Below are 27,966 nucleotides of genomic sequence, written 5' to 3'. Positions count from 1 at the left end.
TTACGAACCTTACGACCGATGACACCAGAAACCTACGAGACTTTAGCCTCTAAAACACCTTACGAGGATCTAAGGTAGGCCCAACAATAACGTAAACTCTAGACCCAATTGAACCAATGACATCGTACGTCCTAGAAACTGAAAAGACCCAAAGTCTTACACCAAAGTGCCAATGGCACCTTCCATCTTCAAAACGACAATATTTTAGCAAAATCAGTCAGAAGGTCAATATATAATAATATAATGCCTACACATTGTAGATGATTTTACAATAAGTAAAGGTCATTTATTAAGTGCTAGTGATGAGGCAAACACACACACAGAAGGAAACTGTCAATGTTAGTGGGTGACGCATTGTCATAGAAGTATTTTAAAAATCAATACATTAACTTTTCGGGTTAGTATATCGATATCAGCAACAAGAAGTCCTATGCATTTTTTTTTTCGTTTAATGTAATCATTGGTTTGTGTTAGTGGGTTCATTGGCTGGTTGGATAAAGATAGCGTCCGGCAAACGTGTTCCCTTTATTCCTTAATACGCGCTGCGATATTTACTATAAGGCTGCAAACAACTAGACTATGTCCACAATAATCTATAATTGGCTTTGAGGTAGATAAGTGTCTCCAGGTTCTTTGGTAAGGATCGCCCTCTCTCGGGCCTCAGACAGCGCTCGGCCTTGCTGAAGATGCTTTCTACCGCCGTGCCGCAAGCGGGTACGGTCACCGCCCTCTTAGCCACCTGGGCGAGGAGCGGGAAGTCAATGGCTTTACGTCGCCAGTAATGTAAAACTTCTTCATCCGTGGGTTCTTCTCGCAAGTAGATGGCTAGCTCCTGTTCCAGGCTCTTGGCTTGCGTGGTGGGTCTCTGTTTGATGAAAGAGAACAACTTGCAGGGACGAGTCAGCGACGACACGGGCGACGGAGTCGGGGTTGGAGACGTGTGGGAATGAGGAAGTCGTTCCGTGTTGGAGTCTGCGGAATATTTGGATAATTCTTTCAGAAGAACTTGTCCGTGCCATTCGGGGTCACTGCTCCACGTGAGCTTGAATTGAGGGTCGAGAGTGGTGGCGGTGATGTAGAGGGGGTCCTCCAGGATGGGAGCGAGGCGGCGCTCAGTTGCCTGACTCAGGCTGGCCAGGAGAGAAGGGCAATGAGGGGTCGACGTCTCCGAAAGATGCTTGCGTAAACCCAGTACGCACGGGAGCGCCAGACTGATGGACACGTGTCTGTCTGTCTGCACGTCGGTCTGCGTGTCCGTCTGTCGTTCCCCGCAAACCATGTCCCAGGCTTCCATGAAGGGCTCCAAAGTGTCAGTGAGCTCCCTCAGCAACGCCGTCTCCGAAACACCTAGCACCATTTCCCCAGGTCCGCTCATCTCCTCCAAGACCTCCACGGAGTCCAGAAGCCGGCGAAGCATCTGTATCCCAAAACAGAGAAACTTCTTGATACATCTTTTGACTTAGGAATAGAAGAAACAAAAGTGTTGTTGCCAACTTGGCGCCACTGATGGCAAGTTGTTGACCTGTTCTACAAATTGTTCAGTGGTGACTGGCCATTTTCATTTCTTTGGATGTGATCATGTGACAACGTCAACGTGTAATTAGCCTTAAGAGTTTGAGAAACACAATCTGAAGCAATTCATGAGATCATGTTTACCTTAAGCTGGATCGCCCAGTCTTGAACCGGAGCCAAAGCGTTTCCCAGGGCTCCCATCATCAAACCAGGTCCATCAAGCACCTGACTTAATTTCTCCGGTGGAACCACTGTTGTAATGTATCTGTAGAAGTGGCCAGCTTTGGCTAGTGCAGAAGCGAGTTGCGTACAAGAACGCAAGCCCTCTCTGACACAATGGCTGAGAGAGCGAGAGAAGCAGTCCACACGGCGAACACTGCCATCCCGCTCCCACGAGTTCTCCCAAGCTTCCTCTCCCCCGTGTCCATTCCTAATGCCTCCTTCCTCGTCGGTGCACCTTTCCACATCATCTTCATCCTCCTCTTGGCAGAAACCGGGTAGACAGCGTGGCTTCACAGTCGTGGTGGTCAGAATCGGGTCAGACACGACACGGAAGGCTCTTCCGGACACGCCGTGCGAGTGACAAACATCTTCAAAATCGGAAAGAATTGGATTCCCGGTGATGGGAAGGCACGCCAGGAGAGCCGAGCGCATCTGCCACTCCGATGACAGAAAATGGCAGGTGACACCGAGGTAGCTAAAGAAAGAGAGGTTAGCGAATAAGTATTGTATAAAAAAAACAATAACGCTAGCATGCTAGCATTGTTTCTTACCCTAGCGAAGATGCGGACGAGGCCCTCCAGACATCCAGGCTGAGGCTGAGGGCATGCGCCGAAGCCAGCGCCTGACGAATCGTCACCTGGGCCTGGTAGGTGTAAGCTGGGAGGAGCTGGTTTTGGATGTAGTACTGGGGGTCCGGAGTGTAGCGTGGCTCCAGGAGCTGAAGAAGTACCCTGAAGCCACAGTTCTCCACCATTGAAACTGGCTGCAGATCGCGAACGATCATCTTCGCAATGGCCTCACTTATCAAAACCTGTGGTTGGGATTAGGAGAAATGGCTCAGGCTGGACTTCCGTGAGAACCTGGACTCTGACATTTTTAAATGTGACCTCTGTCAATGGCAGTGAACGAGTTGATTTTGATTCAATGAAAGTTATACTGTACTTTTTGGAGACTTTTCCGACATGTGTGAGCGGTTGACCCACCTGACGTGGATCGTGCTTGTCAAACTTGCTTACTCCTCCTCCTCCTCCTCCTCCATCTAAGGTGGCCATCCCTCCAGCACCTCCTCCCATTCCCGCCCCCGCAGGGAAAGTGTAGCGGGCATTCCCTCCATTGGCCATCAAAGTGTGCATAGGTGCCGAGGGGAAACCTTCTCTCTTCATGTCCTTCCTTTTGACAAAGTCATCATACATGGCCTGGTGCTTGCGCTGAATAGGAGGCACAACTGTTACTGGATTGACCACACATGGGTCAGTCCAAAATTGGAGGGCAATATCAGTTTCGAAAAACAAATAATTTGTTTCATAGTTTTTAATAGAAATACATATAAGATCAATTCACATTTTATTCATCTTAAATATGACTTGACGCGGGAGTTTTTAGAGACACGAGGTGTCGATCATACGATTATTTTGTTTGTTTGTTTAGACATGTGAGTGCAGATAGAATGATCTATTCTTGGAAAAAAAATCAAGTTATTTATTGCCACTCTCAGCTGAAGGTTAAACACATTTTCTTTCAGATTCCAAGGAGGACTGATGAAATCATAAAGTAGTCATATTTGAGAGGCTGAAATGTAGGACTGTGCGAGGGAAATGGTTTTAAATTGACTTCCTTTTTCATTTGGGGTTATTAAACACTGCCATCTTATTATACTTATCGGATTAAAACATAATGAATAAATCACCAGATTGGCTATTTATTTCTTCAGCCTCTGTGGACAGCAGCAGCTAAATGAGAGTGAAGGATGATTTAGCTCCTAAAAGTTGTCTTAACCTAACAATTCATCGTGCTCTTGTAAAATGATGGCTACGCCCCTGGGAGTGGTGGTGGTGGGGGGCAGAAAATGTACTCCAATTCTGGAATGACCCACATACAACGCGCTCATGATTAAATTCCCTTCGCGTTTTAGGGGAATTACCTTAAGATGCGTGACGAAGTTGGACGTGACGCTGCGCTTGGCTTGAATTCTGGTGCCGCACGCTTTGCAGTTGGATTCGATTTTTCCATTCTCGCCCTCGAACACAATATTAAAGTAATCCAAAATAGACACCTTCGAAACGGACGCCATGGGCGCAAACAATCTCTCTCGTCTGCACCCAATGGGAAATCACGAGCAGGGACAATGATGATGATGGTGATGGTGATGGCGATGATGATGATGATGAGGATGAGAGCGACGTAGCGGTCCCTCGCTGGCTTTCATGGGCACAGGTCGGCGTGTTTACTTCCCGGCCAGCGGTCAGGAAAAATGAACAAAAGAGAGAGAGACGAAGAGAAAAGAGTAGGAGGGTGCACAAAAATAATCAGATAACTTGCGAAGATGGGTCGGAAAGCAAACACGAGCGACTGCGGATGCAGGAAAACAACACTTACATCCGCCGTTCGGACGCGCGTGCGCGCGCGCAGGAGGAGAGATGGATGACTGAATGCGCGCGCGTGCGCCTCAGCTCGGACCAGGAAGTACACGCAGGCAGAGTTTCATTTCCGGTTACTAAATAGATGGAGGACACGGGACGACGAGTTGGACGGATTCTTCTTTGTGCTCATAGTTAACGAGTAGGTTTTCCATTTTTACATAAGATCGTAAATATGCGATAGTGCACGACTGTATAAGAAAAACCAACGCATCCTTATATGAACAAATGTTCTCAAACCTTTACAAAAAGTAACACCTCAAAAACAAAAATAAAGGAAATAGGGTTTTAAAATAGGGTCTTGGTTTCAAATTAGAGTTAGGGTTTCAAATTAGGTTTTTGGGTTAGGGCTTTTTTAAAAGTACTTTTTTAAACTCGGGTTAAGGTTTCAAAGTAGGGTTTTAAACTAGAGCTGGGTTTCTAAATGTCATTTTACATTGGGGTTGGGTTAGCTTCTCAAAGTAGGGTTTTGATTTAGCGTTGGGGTTTCAAATTCCAGTTTTGTATCACACTTGGGTTCAGTTTTCAAAATATATTTAGGGTTTACAAGTATGGTTTCAAATTAAGGTTTCAAAAATAGGGGTTTCAACTAGGGGCGGGCACGAGATAAAGGTTAAATCCAGCTGGGATTGAGGGTCCTGCTGCACTCAGTTGGGGGGTTGACAAGTAACCTTTTTATAGCGAGTAGTGTGACTCATTGATTTTATTAAGCACATTCAACAACAACAACAACACATTTACAATGAAGACAATCTACAACAAAGAAATGGAATGACCCCAAATTCATTTTTAACATGCAGTTATGTCCTCTTTTTTTCTCTTTTTCTCCACTTTCTCCTGAAAACATCGCTTTAGCTCCCGTCTGGTGTTTAAAATTTGCACCTGGAGAGTTGCAATCTCAGCAGACAGTTCGATGACTGGAAAGAAAACAGAAGATAAAGTTTAGTCATCGGCAGTTTAATCTAGCTCGCTCACTTTGGATTAATTTAACTCCTCTGTGACATTCTCGGTCGAGAAGTATCACTTCAACCTACTGTCCATTACCTTGCTTGAAGGACAACTGGGCTTGTTTTAGGGATTGTGGCACCAAAATCCCAAACCACTGAAGTGGGTTTTGCGGAAGATTCGATTCACTTTTTGAGTCTGCAAGATCTTTTGATGATTTTCTTTTATTCAATTCTTCAACTGTCTTCTTTTCACTGCTTGTTTCCGTAGGTTTGATTCTTCTTCTGACACCTGAAAAGCACATTCAAAATGAAGAAAATGTTCTATAATTCTTTGAAGATGGTTTCCTGTGACATTTTCAAATGGTCCAGTCTTACCTTCCTCTTTCGGACCAATGTCTTCAACAGGTGCATTGGTGTTACAACACTCATCGTACTTTGGCAAGTCTGTGCAGAACTCGACATTGTCATCACCAAGTTGTCTGCATACACACATAAAGTCATTGTGTTTAGGGAAGTTTTAATTCATTGACTCTTTTGCTTGACTTCTCACCTTACGTGAACAGCAACCAGTGGCTTTATCTCACTTGCATACTGAAGAGCGGACACTTGTTTGTTTCCCATTGAATATCGCGCCTTGGAAATGAAAAACCATCCCTGCAGGGAGCACAAAATGGTAAGCTAACATAGCACAGGCGGTACAAAAGGAGACGAAAGTAGAATTTGACATATTCAAACACGTGATAGCTTTCACAATAATATAAAAACGGAGATGTCTCTTAGTCACTACCTGCTCGATGAGGGAGTTAAGACGACCTCGTTTTTCCTCCAGTAACTCCAACTGGTCCATCAAAGCTAGCAAGATGTCATCTAGTAATAGAGCAGATTCGTCCATGTTTTGGGGGGGTGTTAAATTGTGTTTCGAGCATAAAACAGACAACAAATTGCTACTCGGGTACAAAACTTCCGCAATGCGTCACGTGACATTACCCCATGTGGTGTAGACACGTCACGTGATGTTTCGACGGAAACGCGATTGTGTTCGTGCTGATCCGTCGTGTTGGAGGTGGCACACCGACCTCGTAAATTCAATAAGACGTCATAAAGAGATTTTATTTTATGGCCCATAATACAATTAGCCACCAAATTCGTAAGTTACGTTTACATAAATCAGGTTCTGAGTTACCAGTGCTTTCCTTAAGTAAAAGAAAAAAAAAGCATCAATATGTAGACAATCTAACGATAAATCCTAAGCTATTTATATTGAGGCTGTCAGTATATGCCCCCAAAAAAAAAATTAAAAAATAAACGAGTTCGAACACAAAAAGGTAAGTTCCCATACCGGGAGTCGAACCCGGGCCGCCTGGGTGAAAACCAGGAATCCTAACCGCTAGACCATATGGGACTTGCATTCCGACCAGGGTGCTTAAAGATTATAAAGTTCACCAAAAATGATATATATTTTTGAGTTGCTAGTTTTTAATAGATTCGTGTTACATTGATTATAGATTACTATTTTGAATATTAATCTTATTAAAAATAAATGTTGTTTAATAGAAAGGACTCGTCGTGTGAATAACCTCTTTATCAACTCCTGGGGCGGCAAACGACACGCCGTGATCGTATAGTGGTTAGTACTCTGCGTTGTGGCCGCAGCAACCCCGGTTCGAATCCGGGTCACGGCAGGTTGTAATCGCTTCGTGTGATTTCAATCCGTACCTTTATGTTCCGCCACCTAACGGTAAATCCCAACATTTATTAATTACCCCTAGTTTTAGCTTTTCGCGATGTCTTATTTCATTGGTGTATTTCATCTATGACGTCAATGTTCCGAGAGAGCGAGCCAATCGTCGAACCAGTTGATATCACATGCTATGTGGCACACCGAAGCAAGCACTCCGATTGGTCAGGCACTGGGAGTTCCGTATTTGAGATTTTTTTATTGTACACGCCTTGCGTGTAGCATTTTGCTGCACGTTTCCTTGAAGAGAACCGTTTTTTGTTTTCTAAAGTTCGGGAGTTTTGCTCTTCATTACTGGTGAGAGCAAAATACACATGTGAAATATTTGTCTTAACCAGCACGAAGTTAATTTGCACTCATTCTGTGGAATCAGTTATGAAGTCTTGTGCAGGTGATTGTGCAAAGTTTTTTGTTTCAAAACGTGATCACAATTCCCTTCTTCAAAACAGGTGATGGCAACCGCCTCAGGATCTGCACCTCTTCATCCCTACTGGCCCAGGGATCTCCAGATTCCCACTTATGTGGCCAATGACCGTAGCATGGCAGAGATCCTGACGTTTCTCTTCTCTGTGTCTGCACTTTTTCTGCTTGTGACCTGGATGATTACCGGCCGGCTGGGCGCTCTGAGGCGTCTGGCCGTGTGCTGGTTTGCCGTTTGTGGTTTCATCCATAGTGTCATCGAGGGCTGGTTCTGTCTCTACTATGATGTTATTCCAGGGGACCAGAGTTTCTTGTCACAGTTGTGTGAGTACAGAGACATGGATGAATGTCAGGATGAAGCGAAAATTTGTCATATTAAAAACATGTTCTCACATCTTTCCGCCAGGGAAAGAGTACTCTAAAGGGGACAGTCGATATGTCATGTGAGTTGATGATTGCACGCAAATCAAATATATAACTCGGAGGGCTGAATCAATGTTTGTCGTTTGCCCAGAGGTGACAACTTTACTGTCTGTATGGAGACAGTGACTGCGTGCTTTTGGGGACCATTCAGCTTTTGGGCTGTGTTTGCCTTCATAACTAACAAGCCCTACAGATTTGTCCTGCAGCTCATACTTTCGCTCGGTAAGAAAAATCAAGCACTTGTTTTATTGCATTGCACCGCTGTATTGTTAGTGATTGGCCGTATTCTGCCATTTTCCTCCAGGCCAGCTGTATGGAGATGTGCTGTATATGTTCACTGAGCACAGAGAGAATTACGTTCACAGTGAGCTGGGACACCCCATCTACTTTTGGTTCTACTTTGTGTTTATGAACGCCCTGTGGATAATCGTGCCACTGGTGCTCATTGTGGATGCCTGGAGACAGTTGTCTGCTGCACAGAAACTTTCGGATGGGAGAAAGACTAAAAAATCCAAGAAAAAATAAGATGCTGTGGATTGACAGATTCCTAGATATGCAGGGAAAGCACACAAAAGACTATGAAGACCGAAAATTTTGGATTGAAATGTTCCGATTGACAGTCAGAAAATATTTGGGACGAAGTAAATCTGAGTCTTTTGGGTTTTAAATAAAGACTTAAACTCATGTCGTCATCACAGGAGCTCATTGTGGACGCTTGGAGACAGTTGTCTGCTGCCCAGAAACGTTAGGATGGGAGAAAACCTGTGTGAAGCTGGCCCCCCACCCCACGCAAAATTTAAGAAATATAGTCTGTTTTGGTTGTGCCGTAAAAAATTTCGTTTGTGCTGCAAAAACGTACAAACAAATTTCCTGGTCCGATTCCGGGTGTCGGTTTTTGGCAGCGTCAAAACGTTGACAATGCCTTAAAATCAAAATCTTTTGCTTCGTCATGGGCGACATCTAGTGGTCATCGCTGAGAAACACGCAAACCGCCAAGTAAGCCTCAAAAGTAAACGCAATAAGAAAGATTTTGGCTTCTCAACAAAACTCAACTTTATTTGTATTGAAACCACAATCAAATGATAAGGCATTTAAGATGAACAACAATAAATAAATTACGTGAGAGGGTAGCCATTCAGACATTCAGCATTTTGAACCCTCTGGAGATGTCAGAGGGAGGTCTGGCTGGCTGACACGTTGCAGTCATACGTATCTTCTGCTTTCTAGTTGAACATTTTACTAAGTCTCTGTCCCAGCTGTGCATTTGTTTCCTTTTCTCGACTTGTGATTTCTTTCAGAGCCTTCGTGGCGGCCGTGGATTCCGGCTGCAGCTTCAGCAGTTCTCGAAAGGCCAGCCGGGCTTCCTCCAGCTCGTTCACCATCTGGCAGGCTTGGCCGAGTCGGTACCAAGCTTTCGCCCCGCCTGGTTCCAGCCGTGTGGCCTTAGCGGCATTTTCTTTCGCCCGCGCTGGCTGCTTCAGTTTGAGCTGACACAACGACAAGTTGGAGTGAAGTTCTGCTTTCATGCTTTGCACTTGATGAACCGTGGGAGCGCACGGTGGATCTTCAGAGGCTGCCGTACTTTGTTCGTTTATTTGCTGTTCTTGTCTGTCCGCCTCGCAGCCCAGCAGGGTGATGACGAGTTTGAGGGCGCGACTGTAGCTGTCCGACGCTCCCCACAAGTCTCCGCTTCGGAACCTCTGACCGCCTCTTTCTTTATGGGACCTCACCCACTCCCATTTTTCGCCAGGTGACATCTGCCAGGATTCCTTTCCTGGCGTGAAAGCTTGGAGCTCCACAGTGGCACGTACTTCCTCCGTGGGCCGGGAATTCCATGCATCAACTCCATTTGCCGGAACAAGTCGAATCTAAGCAGCAAGATGCAAACGTAAGAGCTCTGACGTCATTTTTAGTCGACGACAAATTGCCGATGTGCGCTGATGTTATTTTCCATACCTGACATGTCTCTCCAGCTCTCATGTCCTCCACACATACTTCTGTAACATCACATTGACCCTCTCCAAGTCGAAATGTTGTCCATTCACCTAGTGGTATCTGCAGGACAGAGTCCAGCTGACGCTGTAGTACAGTCACTTCTGGAAAATCAAGTGGAACTCCTTGCTTGGTCTCATCTTCTTTTACAGATGGCGATGTTTCAGCTTGATCCGTCACACACACACGAACACGACACAGTGAACCCAACCTTGGCTTGGAAGCGGACGACAGTCCTGAAAGAAAACAAACAAGGTGCTTGATTACTTCCTGTAAAATCAATTAAGGCTGTCACAATCAAATAGTTTTAAAATCGATTATTTTATCGAAACCATTTGGTCCCCATCACTCAACTAGTAATTGTTATTTGGGATTGTTTTGTGGTTCAAAAAGGTCAAATCTAACAACAATTGAGGTTGTTCAACCCTTTTTGAAACTGTTACTGTGGTGGTGTTTTTCAGAAGCGGTATTTTGTAAATGTCTTATTCCCGTTAAACAAAAAAAAACAAAAACAATCAGAAAATAATTACTGTTGATTATTAAAATAGATGGCTATTCATTGATAGTAGATTCATTTTGACAGCTCAAAATCAAATAAAAAGAAATGCATCATGCGGGCACCTTCTCCAGAATTCGAGACTTTCTGATGGCTTCCTGAGAGCGTCAGGGTCTTCTGGACCGCCCAGAGGCCTCTCGGACAGACCGACACCCAAGATGTGACATCGACCCCATCAGGATCTTTGGCAGCAGGAGAATCAATCTGCGCTTGTTCAACACCTTCAACTGTGTCCATCTCTCCACTGAAGACAGACAAATAGACAGGTTTGCTACTTTATCATTATGTCGTTTTATTTGTGTTAGAAAAAACTTTCAAACTATACATTTTAAAAAAACTAAGACATGATCATGAGCCTCGAAAGTGTTGTCAAGTTCGTGCAGGAGAAAGCAGACCGCGGTGGGCCAACCATGAATGCAACGAACATACGGACATTAAATTCTGGATAAAATCTATAGAAGGTTGCAGATACCTCTGAATTATTGCAAGAATGACGTACCAGATTGAACAGATGAATAAATTCAATCATCTGATCCATGGGAGGAAAGAGTTTCTTTTTCGATGTCCATGACTTCTTCGTTGCGTTTCCTTCCAGACACTGTGATTGAAACGTTGCGTTGCTGCCATCTACAGGCTATAGCTCAGTACCACTTGCTGTAAAAAAATAAATAAATAAATGAAAAGGTGGTGGACAATAAATAAATACAAAAATAAAAACAAATGAATAAAAATTAAAAAATAAATAAGTATTCTGTGTAAAAAGACAAAGGCGTATCCACCTTCTTCCTCCGCCCCATGAGCCTTTGCGTGATATAAGGGAGGAACTTCCGGTATAGCAAAACCAGCGTTTTCAACAATGTTGCAACGCTGGTTGTAGCTGCTTTTAAGAGAAAACATTTTAATCTTGTTTCCTGCTACATCTAATTACACAACGAGCTTTAGACGTGAGCAATAGGAAAACATCTAAGGGGTATCATTTTGTTAAAAGAGTATTATTTAGCGTCAAGCAGACAAGTCTGTTTGCAGCCACTTCCAATTTTCAATGCAATTAGGGCTGATGATCCCTTAGAAGCAGGCAAGTCTGTTTGCAGCCACTTCCAATTTTTTATGTAATGAGGGCTGATGATCACTTAGAAATGGGGTTTTAAAAAAAAAAAAAAACACTACATGAAGCCAAACGTATTGCAACCGATGAGGGCATTTGACTAGAAGTCTCTAACCAGAAGTTCTCACATTCCACGACCGACCCTGGGAATAAGGTTGATAGAGTGCGAGAGAGACCAGCCTGACCTTCATCTCGCCATTCCACAGTTTTTCTCCCGAGACAAGACCAGGGACTTTGTCATTTCGTAGGATCGCTCACACTTGATGATTGAGTTGCTTGGAAGTGGCTACACAGGGTCAGTCTGGGACCTGTTTTTTTTTTTTTTTTTTACACCTTCCATACATCACATGGCCCTGTGATGTCACACAACCTCCTTGAACCAGGTGACGTCACATAGACGCTTCATTTGCTCTAATGACACGAGCCTTTTCATCCATGACAAATGCGTCTGAAAGCCAGTGTGGATCCCTGTCAAGGTGCGCGGGCATCGCTGCCTCTGAGTGTATTCAGTCGGCGTGATCGGCGACTTGTCGTCATCTAAATGGAGCCGTTACCGTATGGCGTTAGGAGTCAGCTTGAGTGCATCTCACGTGCCGTGCTGCTGTCACAGCCGGGTGATATTAACAAATTTTTAGAAGCCCATCTGATGCAAATGATAGAATTTGCGGGCCCGAACCAAAAAGATATTAAAGAGCTTGCCTTTCGATATCAAGAGCAATGGGGTAAGTTCGACGGGTCTTACATTTTTTTTAGCCACGAAACCGACAAAGAAAAGAATCAGTAAATATGGAAATGTACTACGTCGATCACAAGTGTTAAACTTCGGTCCTCCAACACACTTGATTCAAACAATCGCCTCATCAACAAGCTCCGCAGGAGCCTGATAACGATCCTGATTGTTTGAAACAGGTGTGGACTGGAGTCTGACACCTGAGATGGCCAAGAAGATGAATTAAGCCAGATTCCGTTTTTGCGTTGACCCTCAGCATATGACATATGGGGTCCAAACACTAAAGATTTATTTTGATGCACAAAATGCCAGTGATGACTCTTTATGTGTGATTGTATGAAAAAGTTTGACCTGGATCTTTGACGTGGCCAATCAAAATATTGGTTATATTTCTGCTGACACTAGTCACAAATCCATAATCCATGTATGATTCTTTGTTGTCTTTGCAGAGAGCGACTTTCTGATGACCATCAGCAGACAAAGAGAAATCGCCGAGTTGGGAGTCAGATTGTCTTCATCGTCTATGTCCATTTCCAGATCATTAACTCTATTTGGGGCGGAGAAACTCTCAATACCGGTGTCATTGCCGTATGAAGAAATCCCAATATCTGGCGCTGTGGACATAGGTGGAGCATCACAGAGAAAAAAGTCACAACAGGCTTTTACAGCCAGGACCCCCAGTCAAAAGGAAACCAAAGTGCCGAAAAGGTCTTCAGCACCCACCACCCTACAGGGGCAGCATAAACCTTCTTCCCAAGGGACAAAACCAAGAGCGGTGTGCAGTGACTCTGTCGTCAAGGAGGAAAGGAAAGCACAGCAGATCATCACGCAGCAGGTCATGGGGCAGCAGATCGTCGGGCAGCAGCTCATCAAACATCCTCAAGCGGCTGGCCCGCCCAACACCCATCAGAAAGGCTCTCCGCGAAAAAAGCCGAAACCGAGAAAGACGCCCAAAACAAACACTGACAATTTCACCTGCACATTGGAAGACTGTATGTACCATAAATCCATGAATCAGTTTGAGCCGGAAAAGAAATCGGAGGCCGTCAGAACCGGTGCAGGGCCATCAGTCCATAAGTACCGGGGTGTTAAAAAACCTGAGCTAGGCCCTGGATCTGAGATACGGATCCCGTATAGACCCAAAGGAGGGATGCTTTTTGATCCAGAACTAAGGTATAGTCCGCGACTATGATGTATAGAATTTGATTTCATTTCAAATCGATCATCTTTCGAAATAAAGCGAGTGTGAGAACAAATGGTCTACAATTGATCGAAAAGAGGAAGGATGCTGCATAGAAAATGCAACTCGAAACACTGAATGTGATTTTTTTTCAGTGAGATTGTAGCAGGTGTGAGCAAGGCTGGTTTATTTTTCCAGTTCCTAGTTCTTAAAAAAAGCATTTGTAGCTCACGCATTTTGGCCGGGTATGTGGCTAGAATATCAATATCACTGAATATTTTATAATTGGCACAGATATGTAAGACTGGAGTTCCCTCAAGCTTTGTGCTTATCTACACCCTATGGACAGTATCAAATCTTAAAAAAAAAAAAGAAGAATACAAAAGTTTGTACATATTGCATTTATTTTTTTATTTGTTTTTGTTAAAGATAAAATCTCAAAATGCTCATATCGTTCATCTAAATTCAAGATGATAAAACTTCTCCAGAAAAGTGTATTTTTATTGGGACTGAGTGAAAGGCATAAATTGAATTTTCCAATAAAAATATACAGAGGAAAAAGTTGTCATTATTTTTTAAATCAGAGGACCACAACGGCCCAGCCGCCTCGTTAGCTCGTTGGGCTCATCGATGCGTTGATACGATTTGCCAATGCTGAGCGAGCTTTACACGCTAACGTCCGTCGTTTGGTCAAAGAAGACTTGTCGCTTAGCCATTTGAAACGTGTCGATTTTTTTAAAGAGCATGCAAACACAAGCTTCATCAGGGTTTACCTGACAAAGCAAAATGAAGCTGAAGTGTAGCGCTAAGAAAAAGATGAAGTAATGCAATGACAACATACAGCCCTGTGATGCAAGGTGACCTCATAGCTGGGTGACGTCACACAACATGACATCATTACTTACATCCATCGAGGAATGCCTTTAAAAGCAATTGTTGATCCCTGACACAGTCTTTGTTTCTTGTGACAAGAGGAGCGTCAGAGTGATGAAATTCTGAAAACTTCAACCGAGCCACAAACACAAGAAAGAAGCAATCGTTTCAAAATGGATTCCGAGAATCCGTTATCATTTGGCGTCAAAACTCTGATCGAGTGTACATCCAGGACGACAATACTAACCCAACCTGATGACATTCCAAGATGTTTAGAAACACATTTAACCCACATGACAAGTTTCGGAGGAGAAGACTTAAACGATAACGAGGTCGCCTTTCGATTTCAAGAGCAATGGGGTAAGTCTCATTTGTCTCTTTGCAAGCCACATCAAATTCACCGTTTGTAGAAACCTTTGTAGAAATAATTTCTACTTGCTGCAATTTAAAGTCATATGTAGGATTTTGGTGTGTGGGCTGCAGCAGAGGGAGAAATGCATGCTAGTTGGCAAAAGGTATGAGATGAATAGAGATTTGCAAGACTGAAATAATTCAAAATGGTTCTGTGATTGGGAAAACATTGTCTCTGTGCAGCATATATTCAATTCTAATGTAACTATTTGTTGACTCTTTCAGAGTATGACTTCCTAAGAAAGCTCAACCAAAGGCAAGAGACACGAGAAGAACCAGTACAGGATCCGGCCGCACCCCCTGTCCAAGATCCACCAATTTCTGCCACTGTATCATTCGTTGAGCCTGATGCCAAAGCTGCTCCATCACCATCAGCGCAAAGTGCAAAGGACACAGAAGATGACTTAAGCCAGGTTCATCAAAGACAAGAAGCAGCAGACAACGAATCTTCAGCGTCGCCTATTTCAAGATCCACTGTATCAGTCACTGTGAGCAAAACAGGGGATACAACGAAACCAATTTCATTGTGTCTACCGCAAGGTGAGGTGCACGCATCTCATCCAGAAGATACGTCCGGATCGGCACCTTCGCCATGTGTACCACCGACCCCTTCATCTGATCGAGAGGACCTATCTTATCCAGCACCAAGTACAGAAGACACATCAGGATTGGGTCCAGTCATAGAACGCAGATCTTCAATTACCAATAGAGGGTCTGACATCGCCATCAGGATCACAAGAAAAGAATCCCAAGAACCAGCCACTGCAGACTCTCCCATCTCATCCGTATCAAGTTCATCCGCTCTATCGGTCGTTGTGAATCTAACCGAGGAAATTTCAAGACCACATTCGTCTTGCGAGAGTCATGGATCTGAAGCGCAAAGCACATCTAGAATGTCAATGCTCAATACAGACGACCTAGCAGGTTCAGTATCAAATTTATCGGAAATACCTGGGTTGGCGATCACAATTCGTAAATCAGTAGGCAGAGGTGAACAATTACAAAATACAGACGACATGGCTGCTGAATATGACGGGAAGCATCAAAGAAGAGTCATAGATGAATCTCCTCGATCCAGTGGGTCAGAACCAGCCAATATATCAGTCAAGGTGAGAAGAAAGATAGAAATATCAGGAGCAACGTCATTACCGCAACTACATGAAGAATTCCAAGTATCTGAACCAGAACCCATACCTAGACCAGCTTCTGTTCCATGTCCACCTGTATCTGATATGCAGAACATGTGTGAACAAATTTCCGAAAAAGCAACATCTGAACATGAAGAGATCCCTTCAGGACCGTTGTCAATTCCACCTTCGCACCAGGACATCTCTGTACCTGAAACAGAAGACATAACTGAATCAGTTTCAGTGCCACAATCACACGATGAGATCCCCGTATCTGATTCAGAGGAAGTATTTAGACAAATGCCAACGCCATGTGAAGGAATTTCACTTGATATAAAGGACACACCTGTTCTAAATATGGGGAACACACCCAGAAGAATGTCAGAACCATCCAGAGAGTACAAAACTGAATTAATGGCAAATACAGTCATATCTGGATCAGATGAAATTGCCGAGGAGGTATTGACTTTTTCAATTAAAATAAACAAAAGACAAGAGATCATCAAAACACCAAGAGAGGACTCTCCTATACCAGCTGTGTCGAGTTCTTCCACTGTATCAGTTACTGTAAGCATAACGGGGGAAATGCCGGCATCATTGCCTCAATCACACGGAGAGATTGCTCAACCTGATACAGACGTCAGATCTAGATCAGTGCCTCAAGAACCTGGAACACCTAAAGTAGTCTTCAATGCAGAAGTCCTTTCAGAATCAGTGCCAGAACCACATGGAGAGACTTCTGTACATGGGACAGAAGATCTATGTGAACCCCTACCACATTCAGAGGATATATTTTTATCAGTGACAGTTCAAGAAGATGCTGATGATCAGTTAGACGCCATCAAAGAAGTAGAAGAGACGGTAAATGACACGCACAGAACGAGTGTGTCAAGTCCGGACCTTGAAAGCAAAACAGAAGATGCGGTACAACTGTTAGCGCTCCAATCCTACGAAGGCATCCCTGTGTCTGATACCGAGGACATATCACAATCACATGAAGATGACGTATGTACACCAATGTCATTGCCACAAACACATGAAGGGATCCATGTGTCTGAAAGAGAGGATTTATCTGGAGCAGAAGCATTTGAACATGAAGAACTGTTGGAACAGTTGCCACGTGAAGGGATCAGTGACGACCGATCTCAATCAGAAAGAAATGCAGAGGATATGTCGAGAGAAGGTCCGATTACAGAAAACCTACTCGAGCCAATGCCAGGCAATGTTTTCGAGTATGACTTGTCTATTAAAATCAACAAAAGACGAGACATGGAAGAAATGCTAAGGGAGGAGCCTCCTATGTCCAATAGATCGGTATCAGTTATCGTGAGCAAAACAGAAGGGCCGTTGTCAGAGTCAGAATCAGCGTCAAGGTCCCAATCCCAAGGAGAGATACTTGCATCTGATACAGAGGATACCTCCAGATCTCTGACAGAAGACACTGTGCCAGCCACCCGTGTGGAATCGGACATCTCAATCAAGATCAACAAAAGACAAGAATTTCAAGAAACAACGGGAGTGGAATCTCCTATGTACGTTCCATCAGGTTCATCCACAATATCGGTCACTGTGAACAGAACGGAGGAAATAACAGAATCAGCACTGTCATCGCCACATCGAGAGATCATATCACCTGTACCAATAACAGAAGATGGATCTGGACCGGTTCAAAGTGGAGAGAACATGCTCGTCCCTGCTCCAATGAGTTACGTCGAGTCGGACATTGTCATCAAAATCAACACAACCCAAGAAGGAGGAAGACAGGATTCGTCTTCTGTGTCAGTCATTGTGAGCCAAACCGACGGGTTGCAATCACATGAAGAAATCCATATATCTAGTACAGATAATAAAATGTCAGTGGTGTCATCTGCAAATGACCAATGTGTGTCATTTAATACAGAAACTATATTAGATCCAGAAACAAATACAGACAACACATTATTGTATACACGCAACCAATCTGGAGTTACGTCACAACCACACGAAGACATCCTTGCATCTGATGCGGAGAGTTTATCAGATGCACAAGATATATCCAGTTCTGTGTCAAATACTCACGTCGAGTCTGACATCAGTATAACGGTGAATAAAACACAAGAAACAGCAAGAGATGAATCTCCGGTCACAAGGTCATCCACCTTATCGCTTGTTGTGAGCAAGACAGAAGAATTGTCCGGATCATTGCAGCAACTGCAAGAAATCCACATATCCAATACAAAGGAAATATCTGGACCGTTACATGAAGACATACAAATCTCCAATACGGATGCTCCATCGGAACAAACAAATGCAGAGGACAGATATGAACCGCAAAGAGAGATGACTGACCCAATGCTATCTGAACCAACATCAAATACCTCGGTAGAGTATGACCTTTCAATCAAGATGAACAAAATGCAAGACATCCAAGAAATGGTAACAGTCGTAGAGTCTCCAGCGTATACGATGTCAAGTTCATTCACTTTATCAGTCACTAGGGATGATGCAGAGGACATGTCAACACAGTTTGTAGAATATGACCTAACCATCAAAATTGACAATTCAGAAACCATACAAGATAATGCCATGTCGACTGTGTCAAGTTCTTCCACTGTGTCAGTCAGTGTGACCAATACAGGGGATATATCAGGATCAATGTCCCATCGAGAGATTCAGGTACCTAAAGTACCCCTGGAGGTCATACCTGAAGAGGTGCCATCACCACCCAAAGAAATGACTGTGCCTATTATAGAGGAGTTGCCAGAATCTCCTGAAGTTGAAGAAGAGCCAGAGGAGCAGCCAGTAAGCCCACACATCAGCGAGCCCAGTTCTGAACATGATGATACAGAAAACTTGTCTGATGCATTACTTGATGATGAGTATGAGGAGCCAGTACCTTCTCCACCTGAAGAAGTTGTGATTGTTCCTGAACCAGAGCCCTCACCAGAGCCCTCACCAGAGCCTGAGCCCTCACCAGAGCCTGAGCCAGAGCCCTCACCAGAGCCTGAGCCAGAGCCTGAGCCAGAGCCCTCACCAGAGCCTGAGCCCTCACCCGAGCCTGAGCCCTCACCCGAGCCTGAGCCAGAACCTGAACCAGTGATTGTACCAGAGCCCTCACCAGAGCCCTCACCAGAGCCTGAGCCCTCACCAGAGCCTGAACCGGAGCCCTCACCAGAGCTCTCACCAGAGCCTGAGCCCTCACCCGAGCCTGAGCCCTCACCCGAGCCTGAGCCCTCACCAGAGCCTGAACCAGAGGTAGAGGTAATACCACCATCACCACCGTTCAAAGATGTTGCTACATCAACTTCCATGCCAGATATAGATGACATATGTGCAGCATTTCCATTGACACCACCAGATGAAGACAATGGACAGAAAGCCAAGGAGGAAATGAAAAGTAAAAGCAAACTTTCACCTATCTCACAAAAAAAGGGCGGCAAAAAATCACTACTGTCAAAGTCAAAGCCGGTGCTTGGACCTATAAAGGGTACGGGCGGTGAGTCAGTAAAAGTCAAATCAAAAGCTGTACAGACCAATTTGAATGACATCAAAAAACCCAAGCTCTCGCCGATTTCTGAGAAACCACCGAAACCAAAGCAAGATTTGTTAAAAGAGGAAAAAAAAGGCCTCCAAAACCATAAACAACGAATGCTTCCACCTATTGTGTCTCAAAGACCAAAGGCAAAACCCAAAAAAGAGAAGCCACCAGAAAAGAAAGTGGAGGTCAAAATCAGCACAATCCCTCCAGCCAGTCGGACACCCTACAGACCAAAGGGAGGGATGATCGTGGACCGAGAACTCATGCCGCTCAGATGTAAAGCAGAAGCTGAGACAAACAGAATACGAGACTTTGCCCTCAGTAGGAGTAAGGACTTAAAAGAAATAACAAAAACGATTAAATTTGCACATGATTCTCTTGAGTCCTCTACGGTTTTATGTCCAAATTGTGGGCATAATGCTTCTCTAATTAGATGCAGACATAAGGCATTAAAATGTGACTCTTGGAATCCGTACTTAGGGACCTAGTGTTAATACTCTCTGAGACCAAAAACTGTCAAGGGCCACAAGGATTACCTGCTGGCAGACTTCAGTTTGCCAGGCTGAACAACTTTGTCATTGATTCTGTCTGGATCACAAAACTGGAACCCTCAAAGGATATTGGTTTACATTTTCACCATCTACACCTTTGAGTCAACCCAAGAAATGTTGTGATGGCACTGATCTTGCTGCGTATGTAGAGGGAACGTGAACAACGGGGCGCTCTAGTGCACTGCATTGCTATGGAAATCCGCTAATGCTAAAAATGCTGGCGATTGTGATAGCCGCCCAAATTGGCATGCCACCATTTTCTTCAGGCCACATCAATTAGAGTGATGTTCTCAATTCTTTTAGCTTGGTCTATGCCTGGATAAGAAATGGGGGTGTGACATTGTCAATCAACACGGGAGTTGTCCATAAGGGATGATTATTCTTCCTTTGGTGATTCAGTTCCTTCAGTTGTGTGTAATGAATTGAGCCAAACTGGTGATTGAAATTGTTGAACGTTACCATCTTTGATGGTTGAGTAGGAGGGAGTACAGCTACGCAGCTAGCTATAAATGCTAACAGACTGAAACCGATCAGAAGGTCGGGTATGTGTTTGGGTTCAAACCCAGCCGCAAATTTATTTAACCTCACTGTGTCAGTGAGTCAGAGGAAGTCATTTTTTCCAAATGCTTTTTTTTTTCTTCACGTATCTACCTCAACTAGGACTGTCACCGTCCTGTAAATTTTATGCTGCATATTTAACAGCACTATTATGGTGCTTTAGTGTTTTAATTTGTTGTCATATATTTTTGCATTATTGTTTCTTATATCTATGATAATGTATATTTCCACCGGGACCTGAGGGATCCATTTTCAGAGAAAACATGAATAAATAAATGAAATTTTAAAAATGTGGTTGTTTTGTAAGTGTCTCATATAAGAACTTGATATGGTCGTCTTGTAGGTTATTTTTTTTTAAAATGTATTTTACTACTTAAGGATGCACATTTCTGTTTGCTTGTTGTATTTACCAATCAAAGACAGAAAACCATTATGAAAAGTATATACAAGGATAATGATTAAAAATAGTCAATTTGACGATCAACATTTGGAGAAAAAAATAAAAAATAAAATATTCCATCGATGGATGGTTTGCGTCAGTCTACGTCATCACTCGTGGACAGGCTTGTAAAAGCTGCGTCATTAGTATGCGCCGCAACTGGCGGGCAAAACATTTCTGACCCGTGTATTTTGTCATTTAGTTGTGTCTAAAAATCGTCTTAAAGTTGAGATTTGGTTTACTCAGGATTCGACATTTGGAATGTAGTTGTGGCTGACGGTGACAACAAATAAAAGCAAGCTCCAAAGTGGAAGCGAGCAGTTTCTTCATCATTCAGTTGTTGGAATTATGACAACTCTAACACGGCAAGATCTCAATTTTGGACAAGGTATGGAGCACTTCCTTTTTTTTTTTTTTTTAAACCAACTCCCCATGCATTTAAGTTAAAAGGAATTGGTAAAGAGATAACCCAGACATTTCTTTCTCATCTCAGATATTCAGTCATCAATACATCATTGATTTTCAAAAATGAGAAAGTTTAACTCCGTTTGACATAATTGCTAAGATATCAGGGTGTTTGTTTTGTGGAGGATCTGGATCTTTCCACACGATTAGAATAATAAACTCGTGTGTTTCCTCCAGTGGTTGCTGACATTTTGTGTGAGTTCTTGGAAGTTGCCATTCATCTCATCCTGTATGTCCGTGAAGTTTACCCATCAGGAATATTTCAGAAGCGAAAGAAGTACAATGTCCCTGTGCAGGTATGAGACACATTTACACATCTAAAATGTTCATGTTTATACCCCCCTCATCTTTAAATGTTCTTTTGGCAGATGTCATGTCATCCTGAGCTGAACCAGTACATCCAAGATACACTTCACTGTATAAAACCGCTAATTGAGAAGGTCAGATTGGAAACTGGAACTATACAATGGTGATCTTCCACTCACCTCCATTTTCCTGGCAGAATGATGCTGAGAAGGTGGTTGTCGTCATTATGGACAAGGAGCATCATCCAGTTGAGAGATTTGTCTTTGAGATATCCCAACCACCGCTTCTCTCTATCAGGTTTGCAAACCCTCGTTTTTTTGAAACAATGATCATAAATTAATCAGATTATTAACTCCTGATGTTATTATATTTAGCTCAGACACATTACTGTCTCATGTGGAGCAGCTGCTGAGGGCATTCATTCTTAAGATCAGCGTGTGTGATGCTGTTTTAAACAATAATCCACCAGGTGAGAGCTGATGAAGAACATATCGGTCAGACAAGTTTGAATGTCCTTTCAGAATGTGTATAATGTCGTTTGTTTTTCTCCTGTCTCAGATTGTTCATTTACAGTATTAGTTCATACAAGAAATTCTGCCACACGCAACATGGAGAAGGTTCAAGTCATCAAGGTAAGAACAAATGATGTACATCACTTGCAGGAGATCAAGATGTGTGTGTCAATTTTGCCCCTTGGTTGCTTGTTTTAGGATTTCCCATGGATAGTTGCTGATGAGCAGGAGGTCCACATGCAGGAGCCCAGACTCATCCCACTGAAGACCTTGACGTCTGATATAGTGAAGGTGAAGCACCATACAATATTTTTAATAGATGGCTATTTCTATTTTTTTTTTAATGTAGGTTTTGAGAGCAGTTTTCTACCACGTGTCCTTGACCACGTTGCATTTTTGTCTGTTTGGAACAGATGCAGCTGTATGTGGAGGAGCGAGCCCAGAAGATGTAGCAGAAATGAAGGACACGTGCAAAAAAAAAAAAAAATCATTTTACGGTAAACTTTATTCAGCCGAGGCTTTCATTTGACATAAAATGAAAATCTCACAGCACACTACCAAACAAAAATGTCACAAAGTATAAAATATTGATGTTGTATGAATGGCAAGAAGTTTACAATTTGTGATCCATGATTTATGATTTTAAACAGGTTAAATGAAAGTAGATCATATCCCATTGGTGTAACATCATGAAGTCAACCGTGAGTTGGTAAATTGAGCATGTTACATTTACAGTGCCATTATTTTGACTATTATTGTCACATGCTTGTTTTTTTATATTGCAAACTTTAGATTCTTCTATGTGATTGGCACAGTTGTACAGATGAACCCTTAGAGTCTAGACGGTTGGAATACCAAGAGCTTTCCTTATTCATGTCAGATTTATTGTGCTTTGCGATTGTCATTGTTTTGTGGAAAATACAGATATAGTACATCTCTCCAACGTTTTCGTATTATTGGGCTCCATCAGCATTTATCAAGTCAATTATATTTATATAGCCCTAAATCACAAACAAGTCTCAAAAGACTTCACATTTATGGACGGAGTATCCTGTCAAGTATCCCATGATGAAGACAAGCATAAATGCAACCAGTGCTCCGGCTGCCTTCACCACGATGCCAGTCTTGCCAGTGCATGTTCTGTTGTAGAGCCTGATGGAATTTTCATCAAATTCAAACTTCTTGTCGCGTTTCCTTTCTTATAATAGAAAAAGCGAAACTACACACTGACTTAATCATTTGAGGCAATGTCAAAAAAGGTTAGTACTGGGTTGAAACGTACTCACCTGGTCATGGGAGGCTGTGACGCCGCCACGTTCATGTTGATGTTGTCCTCATTCCACCGATTGTATTGCACACTGCCGGGATCGTTGGCATCCATGTGGGAAGTCCGCACTCTCACTTAGTCTTTTATGCCTGTGTGCAAGAAGTCAGTGATAGAAAATATCCACATTCAAGAACATCATCGCGATCTTGTGGAACCTGCCTCGGGGATTTTGAAAGTCTCTTTTAACAGGACCTTGTTTGTGTCACTTGTCTCAGCTGATCATCAATGAATTTGTTCCCATCTATGTTTATACAACTTGCTATGGCAAAGTCCAAGTTGTAGGTGGTTAACCTTTTCTTCAAACTCTTTAACGGTGTGCAATAAATGGACTTTGACTCAAGGTGGACTTTGAAGGTGAGCAGCTGGATTCACATTAAGACACTCCTGTGCTGCTCCTTTTTTTTTTAAGTCTGTAAAATGAGTAGGTAGCGTGATGCAGAAAATGGCAAACATAAACAGCGCCACCTATATGTGTGGAAGATTTCCAGAATCTTTACATGGGAACTTAAGCCAAAGCATTTTGGATACTTTCCATTGGAAATACTGAGAAAAGTTGAGTCAAGTTATTATAGTAGATTAAATACACGTTTTGACACAAACATTTTAGCAACAAACATGACATAAAAATAGTTTTGTAAATTCCCCATTCATTCCCGCAGAAACTTTATGACATCACTATCCATGATTTGGAATATTTCCGTACGCGCTGGCGTTATCTGCGATGAGTCAGGTGGCCCGACCTTTGGAACAAGCTTCAGGATGGGCAAAGCTTAACCCTGAACTACCTCAAATGACATTTCAGCTTTTTTTGTAAAACCATGCGACATAACCACAAAGTATGACGATTGAAATGAGATGAGTTTTCTTGAAGTGCTATGATTTGGTTCATCACGTCGCTGCTGCCGACGTCCTACTTGACAAGCTGGTGGACGCTGAACGTGAATCTGCTGTGTCATTTGCTGCAAGGTGAGACTCTAATCACATTTTGATGTGTTTGTGAAACTGATTTGACGTGTAACCTCCAGGACTTGTTGGCGCATGTGGGATCTCTGTGCTCGGCTCCCTTCTCAGAGTGCGTTTGTATGTTGAGGAGGAGGAAAGGTACGGACATTTGATTTTGCAATTTTACGTAAGTTGGACTCTTGGTTCATTTTGTCCTTCCACAACCTGCAGTAACAAAGATGCATCTAGTCAGAGGAGGGTTAAATGTGGAGCAGCGGGGAGGCTTCATTTTCTCTTTGTGGCCGGGATGTTGGCTGCTGTTGGTTCTCGTGTGGCCTCCTTGGTGGTGCTGGAATTTTGCCTTCGAGCTGCCTCTGGATGGCTGACAAGAGGACCTGTAAGACATCAAGTTGTTGTTGCCTCGGGATGTTGCTAAGCACAAGAGGGAATGTATTTTATGATTTGTGTACAATTGTGTGATTCAGGACTCTCTGAAAACCCTCCACCACCTCATGGTTCAGAGCCAATTCTCCCTGGGATGTGCCCTCAGCTGCACGCTACAATTCCTCCACGAAGGGGCTCTGCATCGCTGGCTGTGCTTGCTCCTGGCAGCGGCACTCAGTTGTTGGCTAGCCCGGAAGGCGGCGGCGTTACGGCGGCATGTGGCGACGCTGTACAAACTTCACAGTTCGCAGCACTACTGCGGCATTTGCATCAGCCTGCTGACGTACGGCCGCGGCCCTGTGCTGCTCCCGGCGTTATGCGGGACGCTCATGGTTGCCTTTGTCATGGCTGTGGTGGCAGCGTTGGTGATCATCAACCAACACTTCTTGTCTGCAACAGAAGCACTTAAGTTTTGGACACCGCTGACCATCTGTTACGCTCTGCTGGTGGTTTACATGCAGGGTGAGATATTAGCTTAAGCAGCAATCAGGAGGACGAATTGACATCTTGCTTAAATTTGTTTCAGATCCGTCTATATTCGTCGTTTTGGAAAATGTTTCCGTGAATTTAAACTGTCATTTTGGATACTGTATATCCAAATTTGAAAAATTCCATGGCGCTGATCATACTCGCACTGTTTTGTCACAAACCAAAAAATAACTTTTCCACATGCAAGGTCACGTGTAGTCATTACTTTGCCTGATTACAATTTCTTAAGCAGACGAGCAGCGTAATTTGCCGGCTAGCCAGGCGCTCCTGATCTCGGTGGTGGTGCGCCTCGGTGCGTTGATGGTCCTGATGCTGATTGTTGGACGCTGGGCCGATGTACTCCACATTTTCCTGTGTTTCCTGGGTGAGGCCGCCTGTCTGATCCCCACAACAGATCTGCTGGATGCAACCTCTTCTTCGCAGGTCAGTGATCTCAGCTCTGTCCAATTAATATTAACAGATTGGGAAACACTATATTCAAATCATGTTTTTCCAGGAATGAACATCGTAAATGAATGGATTTTTGAAAAGTATTCCCCTGGCCGAATGGGATGCACTACTCGGATGCAACAGAGGTACTGTTGGGTCTATCTCAAATGGAGTCAGTTCAAGAGAGTCACAGACCCGTGGTGATTTATGATGGGTATTTCACTCATTTTTTGTAACTAACGGCAAGGACGGCTGGTGATTCCATTTGAGCAGACAGACAGGCTTGTTCGGCCGTTTCATCTGCCCGTCAAACCTAAGGCAAAGCTGTTCTCTTTCAACTTCAACCAGACATTGCATCACAGGACGATTTACCCTCAGAGGGCCTCATCTTAGTTTACAACAAACTAAAATGGCTAAAATGAGAAGAAGCTGTGTAAAGACACTCATTTCTTAAATAAAGTAGAAACAACTACATTTTTGAGTGGTAGCTATAATAATGTGTTTGTAATGCTGCATGTTTTTTAAACCAAGAACTACGATGATGTAAATTGTACCTAAATACAACATCATGTTTAAATAGTTTTGTGTGTGAGTTTCTCATCCTGTTGAAAATATTTTGCAGAGACAACTTATTAGCCATTATCTTCCCTATAGCTAATCAAGGTGTGACAATTAATCAATAACTAATCAATTAGCAAATGAATCTACTAGTTTGATGGGCAAGCAATCCTTTGGACATTGCTTAACTTAAAATCACTCAAATCCTCAGAATTTAAAAGACTCTCAACAGTAAACGTCACAATTTGTAGTCCTTCATGAAACCAGTCTGTTTAACCAAATTGATACATGTTTAATGAAAATAAGACATTTTGTACTGTCCCACTTTTGTCAATATGTCTTGTCTCAGCGTGTAGCATTTTAAACGGCTTCATCAGACTGATTGAAACTTGACAAAAGATTTAAATCTGTGCTGTTTAATAACAAAGCTCAACGTTGAAATATTTTCATGACAGCCATTTTGGAAACACCTGTACTAATGACGCAGAATGGCCGTTAAAGCTTCTGGTACCTCGGAACAACATACAACATCCTTGGGAGGAGAGGAAGGGGAAAAAAAGAATCCTTGCTCGCACCTGCCATTTGGTAAAAACAGTTTTATGTCACCACTTACTACAGCAAGGAAGAAAGGGGGGCAAAATGGCTGACGACACCCTTATTATAAATTCACACAAAATGGCGTTTGATAAAGGGCACACTGCGTTGCTTCACTTTGTTTTAATGACACTGAGCATTGAAAACAATACGGACATTATTCCCTCTTTTAGGTCGAAATAAAACACACAGGTTAGCGCTTCGTGTAGAAGTGCTCATTTATATTCACGGTCCATTGTCCTGACGCTTCGCAAACCTTATATCCATCCACATTACATTAAAATCCACGTTAGGCGCCCGTACTGTGTCTTAACATTGGCCCTTCATATAACGTTATTCCACGAGGGAGACTTTTTTTCGTATGAGCCCCGATCGACAGTGTGACACGCCTGTCGTTCCCATTTCCGTGATAATCCAAGTCAGAGAATCACTTAAATGATTGAAATTGTACTCCCACAGGTTTATTGGCTTTTAATTGGATACGATTCCACCACTGGAGAGATTCGGCAGAGCCACGGAGGACAGTCCATACGCCGCCGACCGTCGTCAGTGCGGTAAGTAGTAAAAAAATGCCTGACGACTGCTGCGTTGGTGGGTCGTCTTCGTTGAGGCAAAGTGGACTTCTCTGATTGGTTGAGTGTGCGCACGCGCAGGTCGAGTTTACTCGTCTCATACATTGTGCTGTCCTGCCTTGATACTGAATCTTAAAATAGCAGCACAGCACTTCGACGAAACGCAGGCGTTTACATTTTTCCCCCTCCCACAAGTCATATTCTTTCATTATTACATTACTTTTAAATTTCAATCTACATTGTGCTGCGCGAATACTAACGTATGCAATGTTGATACAATCTACCCACACTAGAAATACTGTGAAGTACAAGATGCAATCACAAGTCCTACATTTAATCACACATATTGAGCGCAAAGGAAAATACATTTATAAAACGCTTATCAGTACAGATTTTGCTACCTTTGAACTATGCACGCGGGCTTTGATGACTTGTTACTTATTAGCTACAAACGAAGTTCAGCTAGGGTTAAAGTGAAAACTAGAGTTAATGCAGAGCAGCAAAATGCTGACAAAAGACAGACACGGATACAATCCCAAAAAATGCTGATGACGACATCACCACTGGCCTATTTCTTGAACGTGAAGGAAAACAATACCTCTGGGCGACC

At 43.2% G+C, this 27,966-nt stretch overlaps 9 protein-coding genes and 2 non-coding genes across 17 annotated transcripts; 6 read left to right on the top strand and 5 right to left on the bottom strand.

Moving 5' to 3' along the window:
* Positions 1-261: 261 nt before the first annotated feature.
* Positions 262-4,159, bottom strand: si:dkey-109j17.5 (zinc finger BED domain-containing protein 4). The gene is made up of 5 exons (XM_049755185.2): positions 3,656-4,159; positions 2,718-2,942; positions 2,286-2,545; positions 1,657-2,209; positions 262-1,417 (listed from the first exon to the last, which is right to left on the bottom strand). Exons 1-5 carry the CDS (start codon positions 3,803-3,805, stop codon positions 578-580), a joined length of 2,028 nt encoding a protein of 675 aa, XP_049611142.1. The 5' UTR covers positions 3,806-4,159; the 3' UTR covers positions 262-577.
* Positions 4,160-4,836: 677 nt separating this feature from the next.
* On the bottom strand, positions 4,837-6,132 carry ccdc115 (coiled-coil domain containing 115). Its single transcript, XM_049753905.2, has 5 exons — positions 5,886-6,132; positions 5,649-5,752; positions 5,474-5,577; positions 5,196-5,387; positions 4,837-5,068 (listed from the first exon to the last, which is right to left on the bottom strand). Exons 1-5 carry the CDS (start codon positions 5,988-5,990, stop codon positions 4,941-4,943), a joined length of 633 nt encoding a protein of 210 aa, XP_049609862.1. The 5' UTR covers positions 5,991-6,132; the 3' UTR covers positions 4,837-4,940.
* Positions 6,133-6,428: 296 nt separating this feature from the next.
* On the bottom strand, positions 6,429-6,500 carry trnae-uuc (transfer RNA glutamic acid (anticodon UUC)). Its single transcript has one exon. It is a non-coding gene; the product is annotated as a tRNA-Glu (tRNA).
* Positions 6,501-6,708: 208 nt separating this feature from the next.
* On the top strand, positions 6,709-6,780 carry trnah-gug (transfer RNA histidin (anticodon GUG)). Its single transcript has one exon. It is a non-coding gene; the product is annotated as a tRNA-His (tRNA).
* Positions 6,781-6,978: 198 nt separating this feature from the next.
* Positions 6,979-8,363, top strand: ebp (EBP cholestenol delta-isomerase). Its single transcript, XM_049753903.1, has 5 exons — positions 6,979-7,133; positions 7,286-7,580; positions 7,663-7,699; positions 7,771-7,901; positions 7,984-8,363. The coding sequence occupies exons 2-5, from the start codon at positions 7,289-7,291 to the stop codon at positions 8,202-8,204; spliced, it is 681 nt and encodes a 226-aa protein (XP_049609860.1). The 5' UTR covers positions 6,979-7,133; positions 7,286-7,288; the 3' UTR covers positions 8,205-8,363.
* A 351-nt stretch (positions 8,364-8,714) lies between these two features.
* On the bottom strand, positions 8,715-10,464 carry fkbpl (FKBP prolyl isomerase like). Its single transcript, XM_049753902.2, has 3 exons — positions 10,293-10,464; positions 9,636-9,907; positions 8,715-9,547 (listed from the first exon to the last, which is right to left on the bottom strand). The coding sequence occupies exons 1-3, from the start codon at positions 10,462-10,464 to the stop codon at positions 8,903-8,905; spliced, it is 1,089 nt and encodes a 362-aa protein (XP_049609859.1). The 3' UTR covers positions 8,715-8,902.
* LOC125988777 (uncharacterized) lies at positions 9,824-13,318 on the top strand. 5 transcript variants are annotated; one of them, XR_011086469.1, is made up of 3 exons: positions 9,824-9,926; positions 10,302-10,493; positions 12,512-13,318. XR_011086469.1 is itself a non-coding variant. In XM_049754430.2 (2 exons), the coding sequence occupies exons 1-2, from the start codon at positions 11,874-11,876 to the stop codon at positions 13,252-13,254; spliced, it is 924 nt and encodes a 307-aa protein (XP_049610387.2). In that variant the 5' UTR covers positions 11,815-11,873; the 3' UTR covers positions 13,255-13,318. The 5 variants fall into 5 exon arrangements, 1 of the variants encoding a protein (XP_049610387.2); XR_011086468.1 differs by having other exon boundaries at positions 10,302-11,715; XR_011086466.1 differs by having other exon boundaries at positions 10,302-11,808.
* A 4,828-nt stretch (positions 13,319-18,146) lies between these two features.
* On the top strand, positions 18,147-20,518 carry LOC125988776 (proteoglycan 4). The gene has a single exon (XM_049754429.1). The coding sequence runs from the start codon at positions 18,147-18,149 to the stop codon at positions 19,656-19,658; it is 1,512 nt and encodes a 503-aa protein (XP_049610386.1). The 3' UTR covers positions 19,659-20,518.
* Positions 20,519-20,845: 327 nt separating this feature from the next.
* mad2l2 (mitotic arrest deficient 2 like 2) lies at positions 20,846-22,944 on the top strand. The gene is made up of 8 exons (XM_049753064.2): positions 20,846-21,106; positions 21,361-21,479; positions 21,552-21,623; positions 21,686-21,786; positions 21,864-21,958; positions 22,048-22,121; positions 22,200-22,292; positions 22,415-22,944. The coding sequence occupies exons 1-8, from the start codon at positions 21,067-21,069 to the stop codon at positions 22,451-22,453; spliced, it is 633 nt and encodes a 210-aa protein (XP_049609021.1). The 5' UTR covers positions 20,846-21,066; the 3' UTR covers positions 22,454-22,944.
* smim1 (small integral membrane protein 1) lies at positions 22,489-23,647 on the bottom strand. Its single transcript, XM_049753065.2, has 3 exons — positions 23,488-23,647; positions 23,288-23,417; positions 22,489-23,153 (listed from the first exon to the last, which is right to left on the bottom strand). The coding sequence occupies exons 2-3, from the start codon at positions 23,380-23,382 to the stop codon at positions 23,021-23,023; spliced, it is 228 nt and encodes a 75-aa protein (XP_049609022.1). The 5' UTR covers positions 23,383-23,417; positions 23,488-23,647; the 3' UTR covers positions 22,489-23,020.
* A 227-nt stretch (positions 23,648-23,874) lies between these two features.
* tmem82 (transmembrane protein 82) lies at positions 23,875-26,213 on the top strand. 3 transcript variants are annotated; one of them, XR_007488239.2, is made up of 6 exons: positions 23,875-24,294; positions 24,354-24,667; positions 24,756-25,176; positions 25,436-25,626; positions 25,700-25,778; positions 25,880-26,213. XR_007488239.2 is itself a non-coding variant. In XM_049753063.2 (6 exons), exons 1-6 carry the CDS (start codon positions 24,204-24,206, stop codon positions 25,703-25,705), a joined length of 951 nt encoding a protein of 316 aa, XP_049609020.1. In that variant the 5' UTR covers positions 24,155-24,203; the 3' UTR covers positions 25,706-26,213. The 3 variants fall into 3 exon arrangements, 2 of the variants coding, with proteins under 2 accessions (XP_049609018.1, XP_049609020.1); XM_049753063.2 differs by having other exon boundaries at positions 24,155-24,294; positions 24,354-24,429; positions 24,502-24,667; positions 25,700-26,213; XM_049753061.2 differs by having other exon boundaries at positions 25,700-26,213.
* Positions 26,214-27,966: the final 1,753 nt, after the last annotated feature.

This window comes from Syngnathus scovelli, chromosome 2 (assembly GCF_024217435.2).
Source record: "Syngnathus scovelli strain Florida chromosome 2, RoL_Ssco_1.2, whole genome shotgun sequence".
Taxonomy (NCBI): Eukaryota; Metazoa; Chordata; class Actinopteri; order Syngnathiformes; family Syngnathidae; genus Syngnathus; species Syngnathus scovelli.
Note: the sequence above shows the minus strand (reverse complement) of the source record. Positions and strands in the feature narration are given on the sequence as shown.

Coding starts and splice junctions, on each gene's coding strand:
- si:dkey-109j17.5 (XM_049755185.2), bottom strand. CDS start 3,805: ATGGCGTCCGTTTCGAAGGTGTCTATTTTGGATTACTTTAATATTGTG. Junction 2,943..3,655: donor ACTTCGTCACGCATCTTAAG/GTAATTCCCCTA, acceptor CCTCCTATTCAG/CGCAAGCACCAGGCCATGTA. Junction 2,546..2,717: donor ACAAGCACGATCCACGTCAG/GTGGGTCAACCG, acceptor TCCCAACCACAG/GTTTTGATAAGTGAGGCCAT.
- ccdc115 (XM_049753905.2), bottom strand. CDS start 5,990: ATGGACGAATCTGCTCTATTACTAGATGACATCTTGCTAGCTTTGATG. Junction 5,388..5,473: donor CATTGGTCCGAAAGAGGAAG/GTAAGACTGGAC, acceptor TGTGCTTTTCAG/GTGTCAGAAGAAGAATCAAA. Junction 5,069..5,195: donor CCAGTTGTCCTTCAAGCAAG/GTAATGGACAGT, acceptor TTTTCTTTCCAG/TCATCGAACTGTCTGCTGAG.
- ebp (XM_049753903.1), top strand. CDS start 7,289: ATGGCAACCGCCTCAGGATCTGCACCTCTTCATCCCTACTGGCCCAGG. Junction 7,700..7,770: donor GGGGACAGTCGATATGTCAT/GTGAGTTGATGA, acceptor TCGTTTGCCCAG/AGGTGACAACTTTACTGTCT. Junction 7,902..7,983: donor GCAGCTCATACTTTCGCTCG/GTAAGAAAAATC, acceptor ATTTTCCTCCAG/GCCAGCTGTATGGAGATGTG.
- fkbpl (XM_049753902.2), bottom strand. CDS start 10,464: ATGGACACAGTTGAAGGTGTTGAACAAGCGCAGATTGATTCTCCTGCT. Junction 9,908..10,292: donor AGTCTCGAATTCTGGAGAAG/GTGCCCGCATGA, acceptor GTTTTCTTTCAG/GACTGTCGTCCGCTTCCAAG. Junction 9,548..9,635: donor GAGCTGGAGAGACATGTCAG/GTATGGAAAATA, acceptor CTTGCTGCTTAG/ATTCGACTTGTTCCGGCAAA.
- LOC125988777 (XM_049754430.2), top strand. CDS start 11,874: ATGGAGCCGTTACCGTATGGCGTTAGGAGTCAGCTTGAGTGCATCTCA. Junction 12,055..12,511: donor TCGATATCAAGAGCAATGGG/GTAAGTTCGACG, acceptor TTGTCTTTGCAG/AGAGCGACTTTCTGATGACC.
- LOC125988776 (XM_049754429.1), top strand. CDS start 18,147: ATGTCAACACAGTTTGTAGAATATGACCTAACCATCAAAATTGACAAT.
- mad2l2 (XM_049753064.2), top strand. CDS start 21,067: ATGACAACTCTAACACGGCAAGATCTCAATTTTGGACAAG. Junction 21,107..21,360: donor AGATCTCAATTTTGGACAAG/GTATGGAGCACT, acceptor TGTTTCCTCCAG/TGGTTGCTGACATTTTGTGT. Junction 22,293..22,414: donor TGACGTCTGATATAGTGAAG/GTGAAGCACCAT, acceptor TGTTTGGAACAG/ATGCAGCTGTATGTGGAGGA.
- smim1 (XM_049753065.2), bottom strand. CDS start 23,382: ATGGATGCCAACGATCCCGGCAGTGTGCAATACAATCGGTGGAATGAG. Junction 23,154..23,287: donor TCACAGCCTCCCATGACCAG/GTGAGTACGTTT, acceptor AAATTCCATCAG/GCTCTACAACAGAACATGCA.
- tmem82 (XM_049753061.2), top strand. CDS start 24,204: ATGATTTGGTTCATCACGTCGCTGCTGCCGACGTCCTACTTGACAAGC. Junction 24,295..24,353: donor GCTGTGTCATTTGCTGCAAG/GTGAGACTCTAA, acceptor TGTAACCTCCAG/GACTTGTTGGCGCATGTGGG. Junction 25,177..25,435: donor GCTGGTGGTTTACATGCAGG/GTGAGATATTAG, acceptor TTTCTTAAGCAG/ACGAGCAGCGTAATTTGCCG.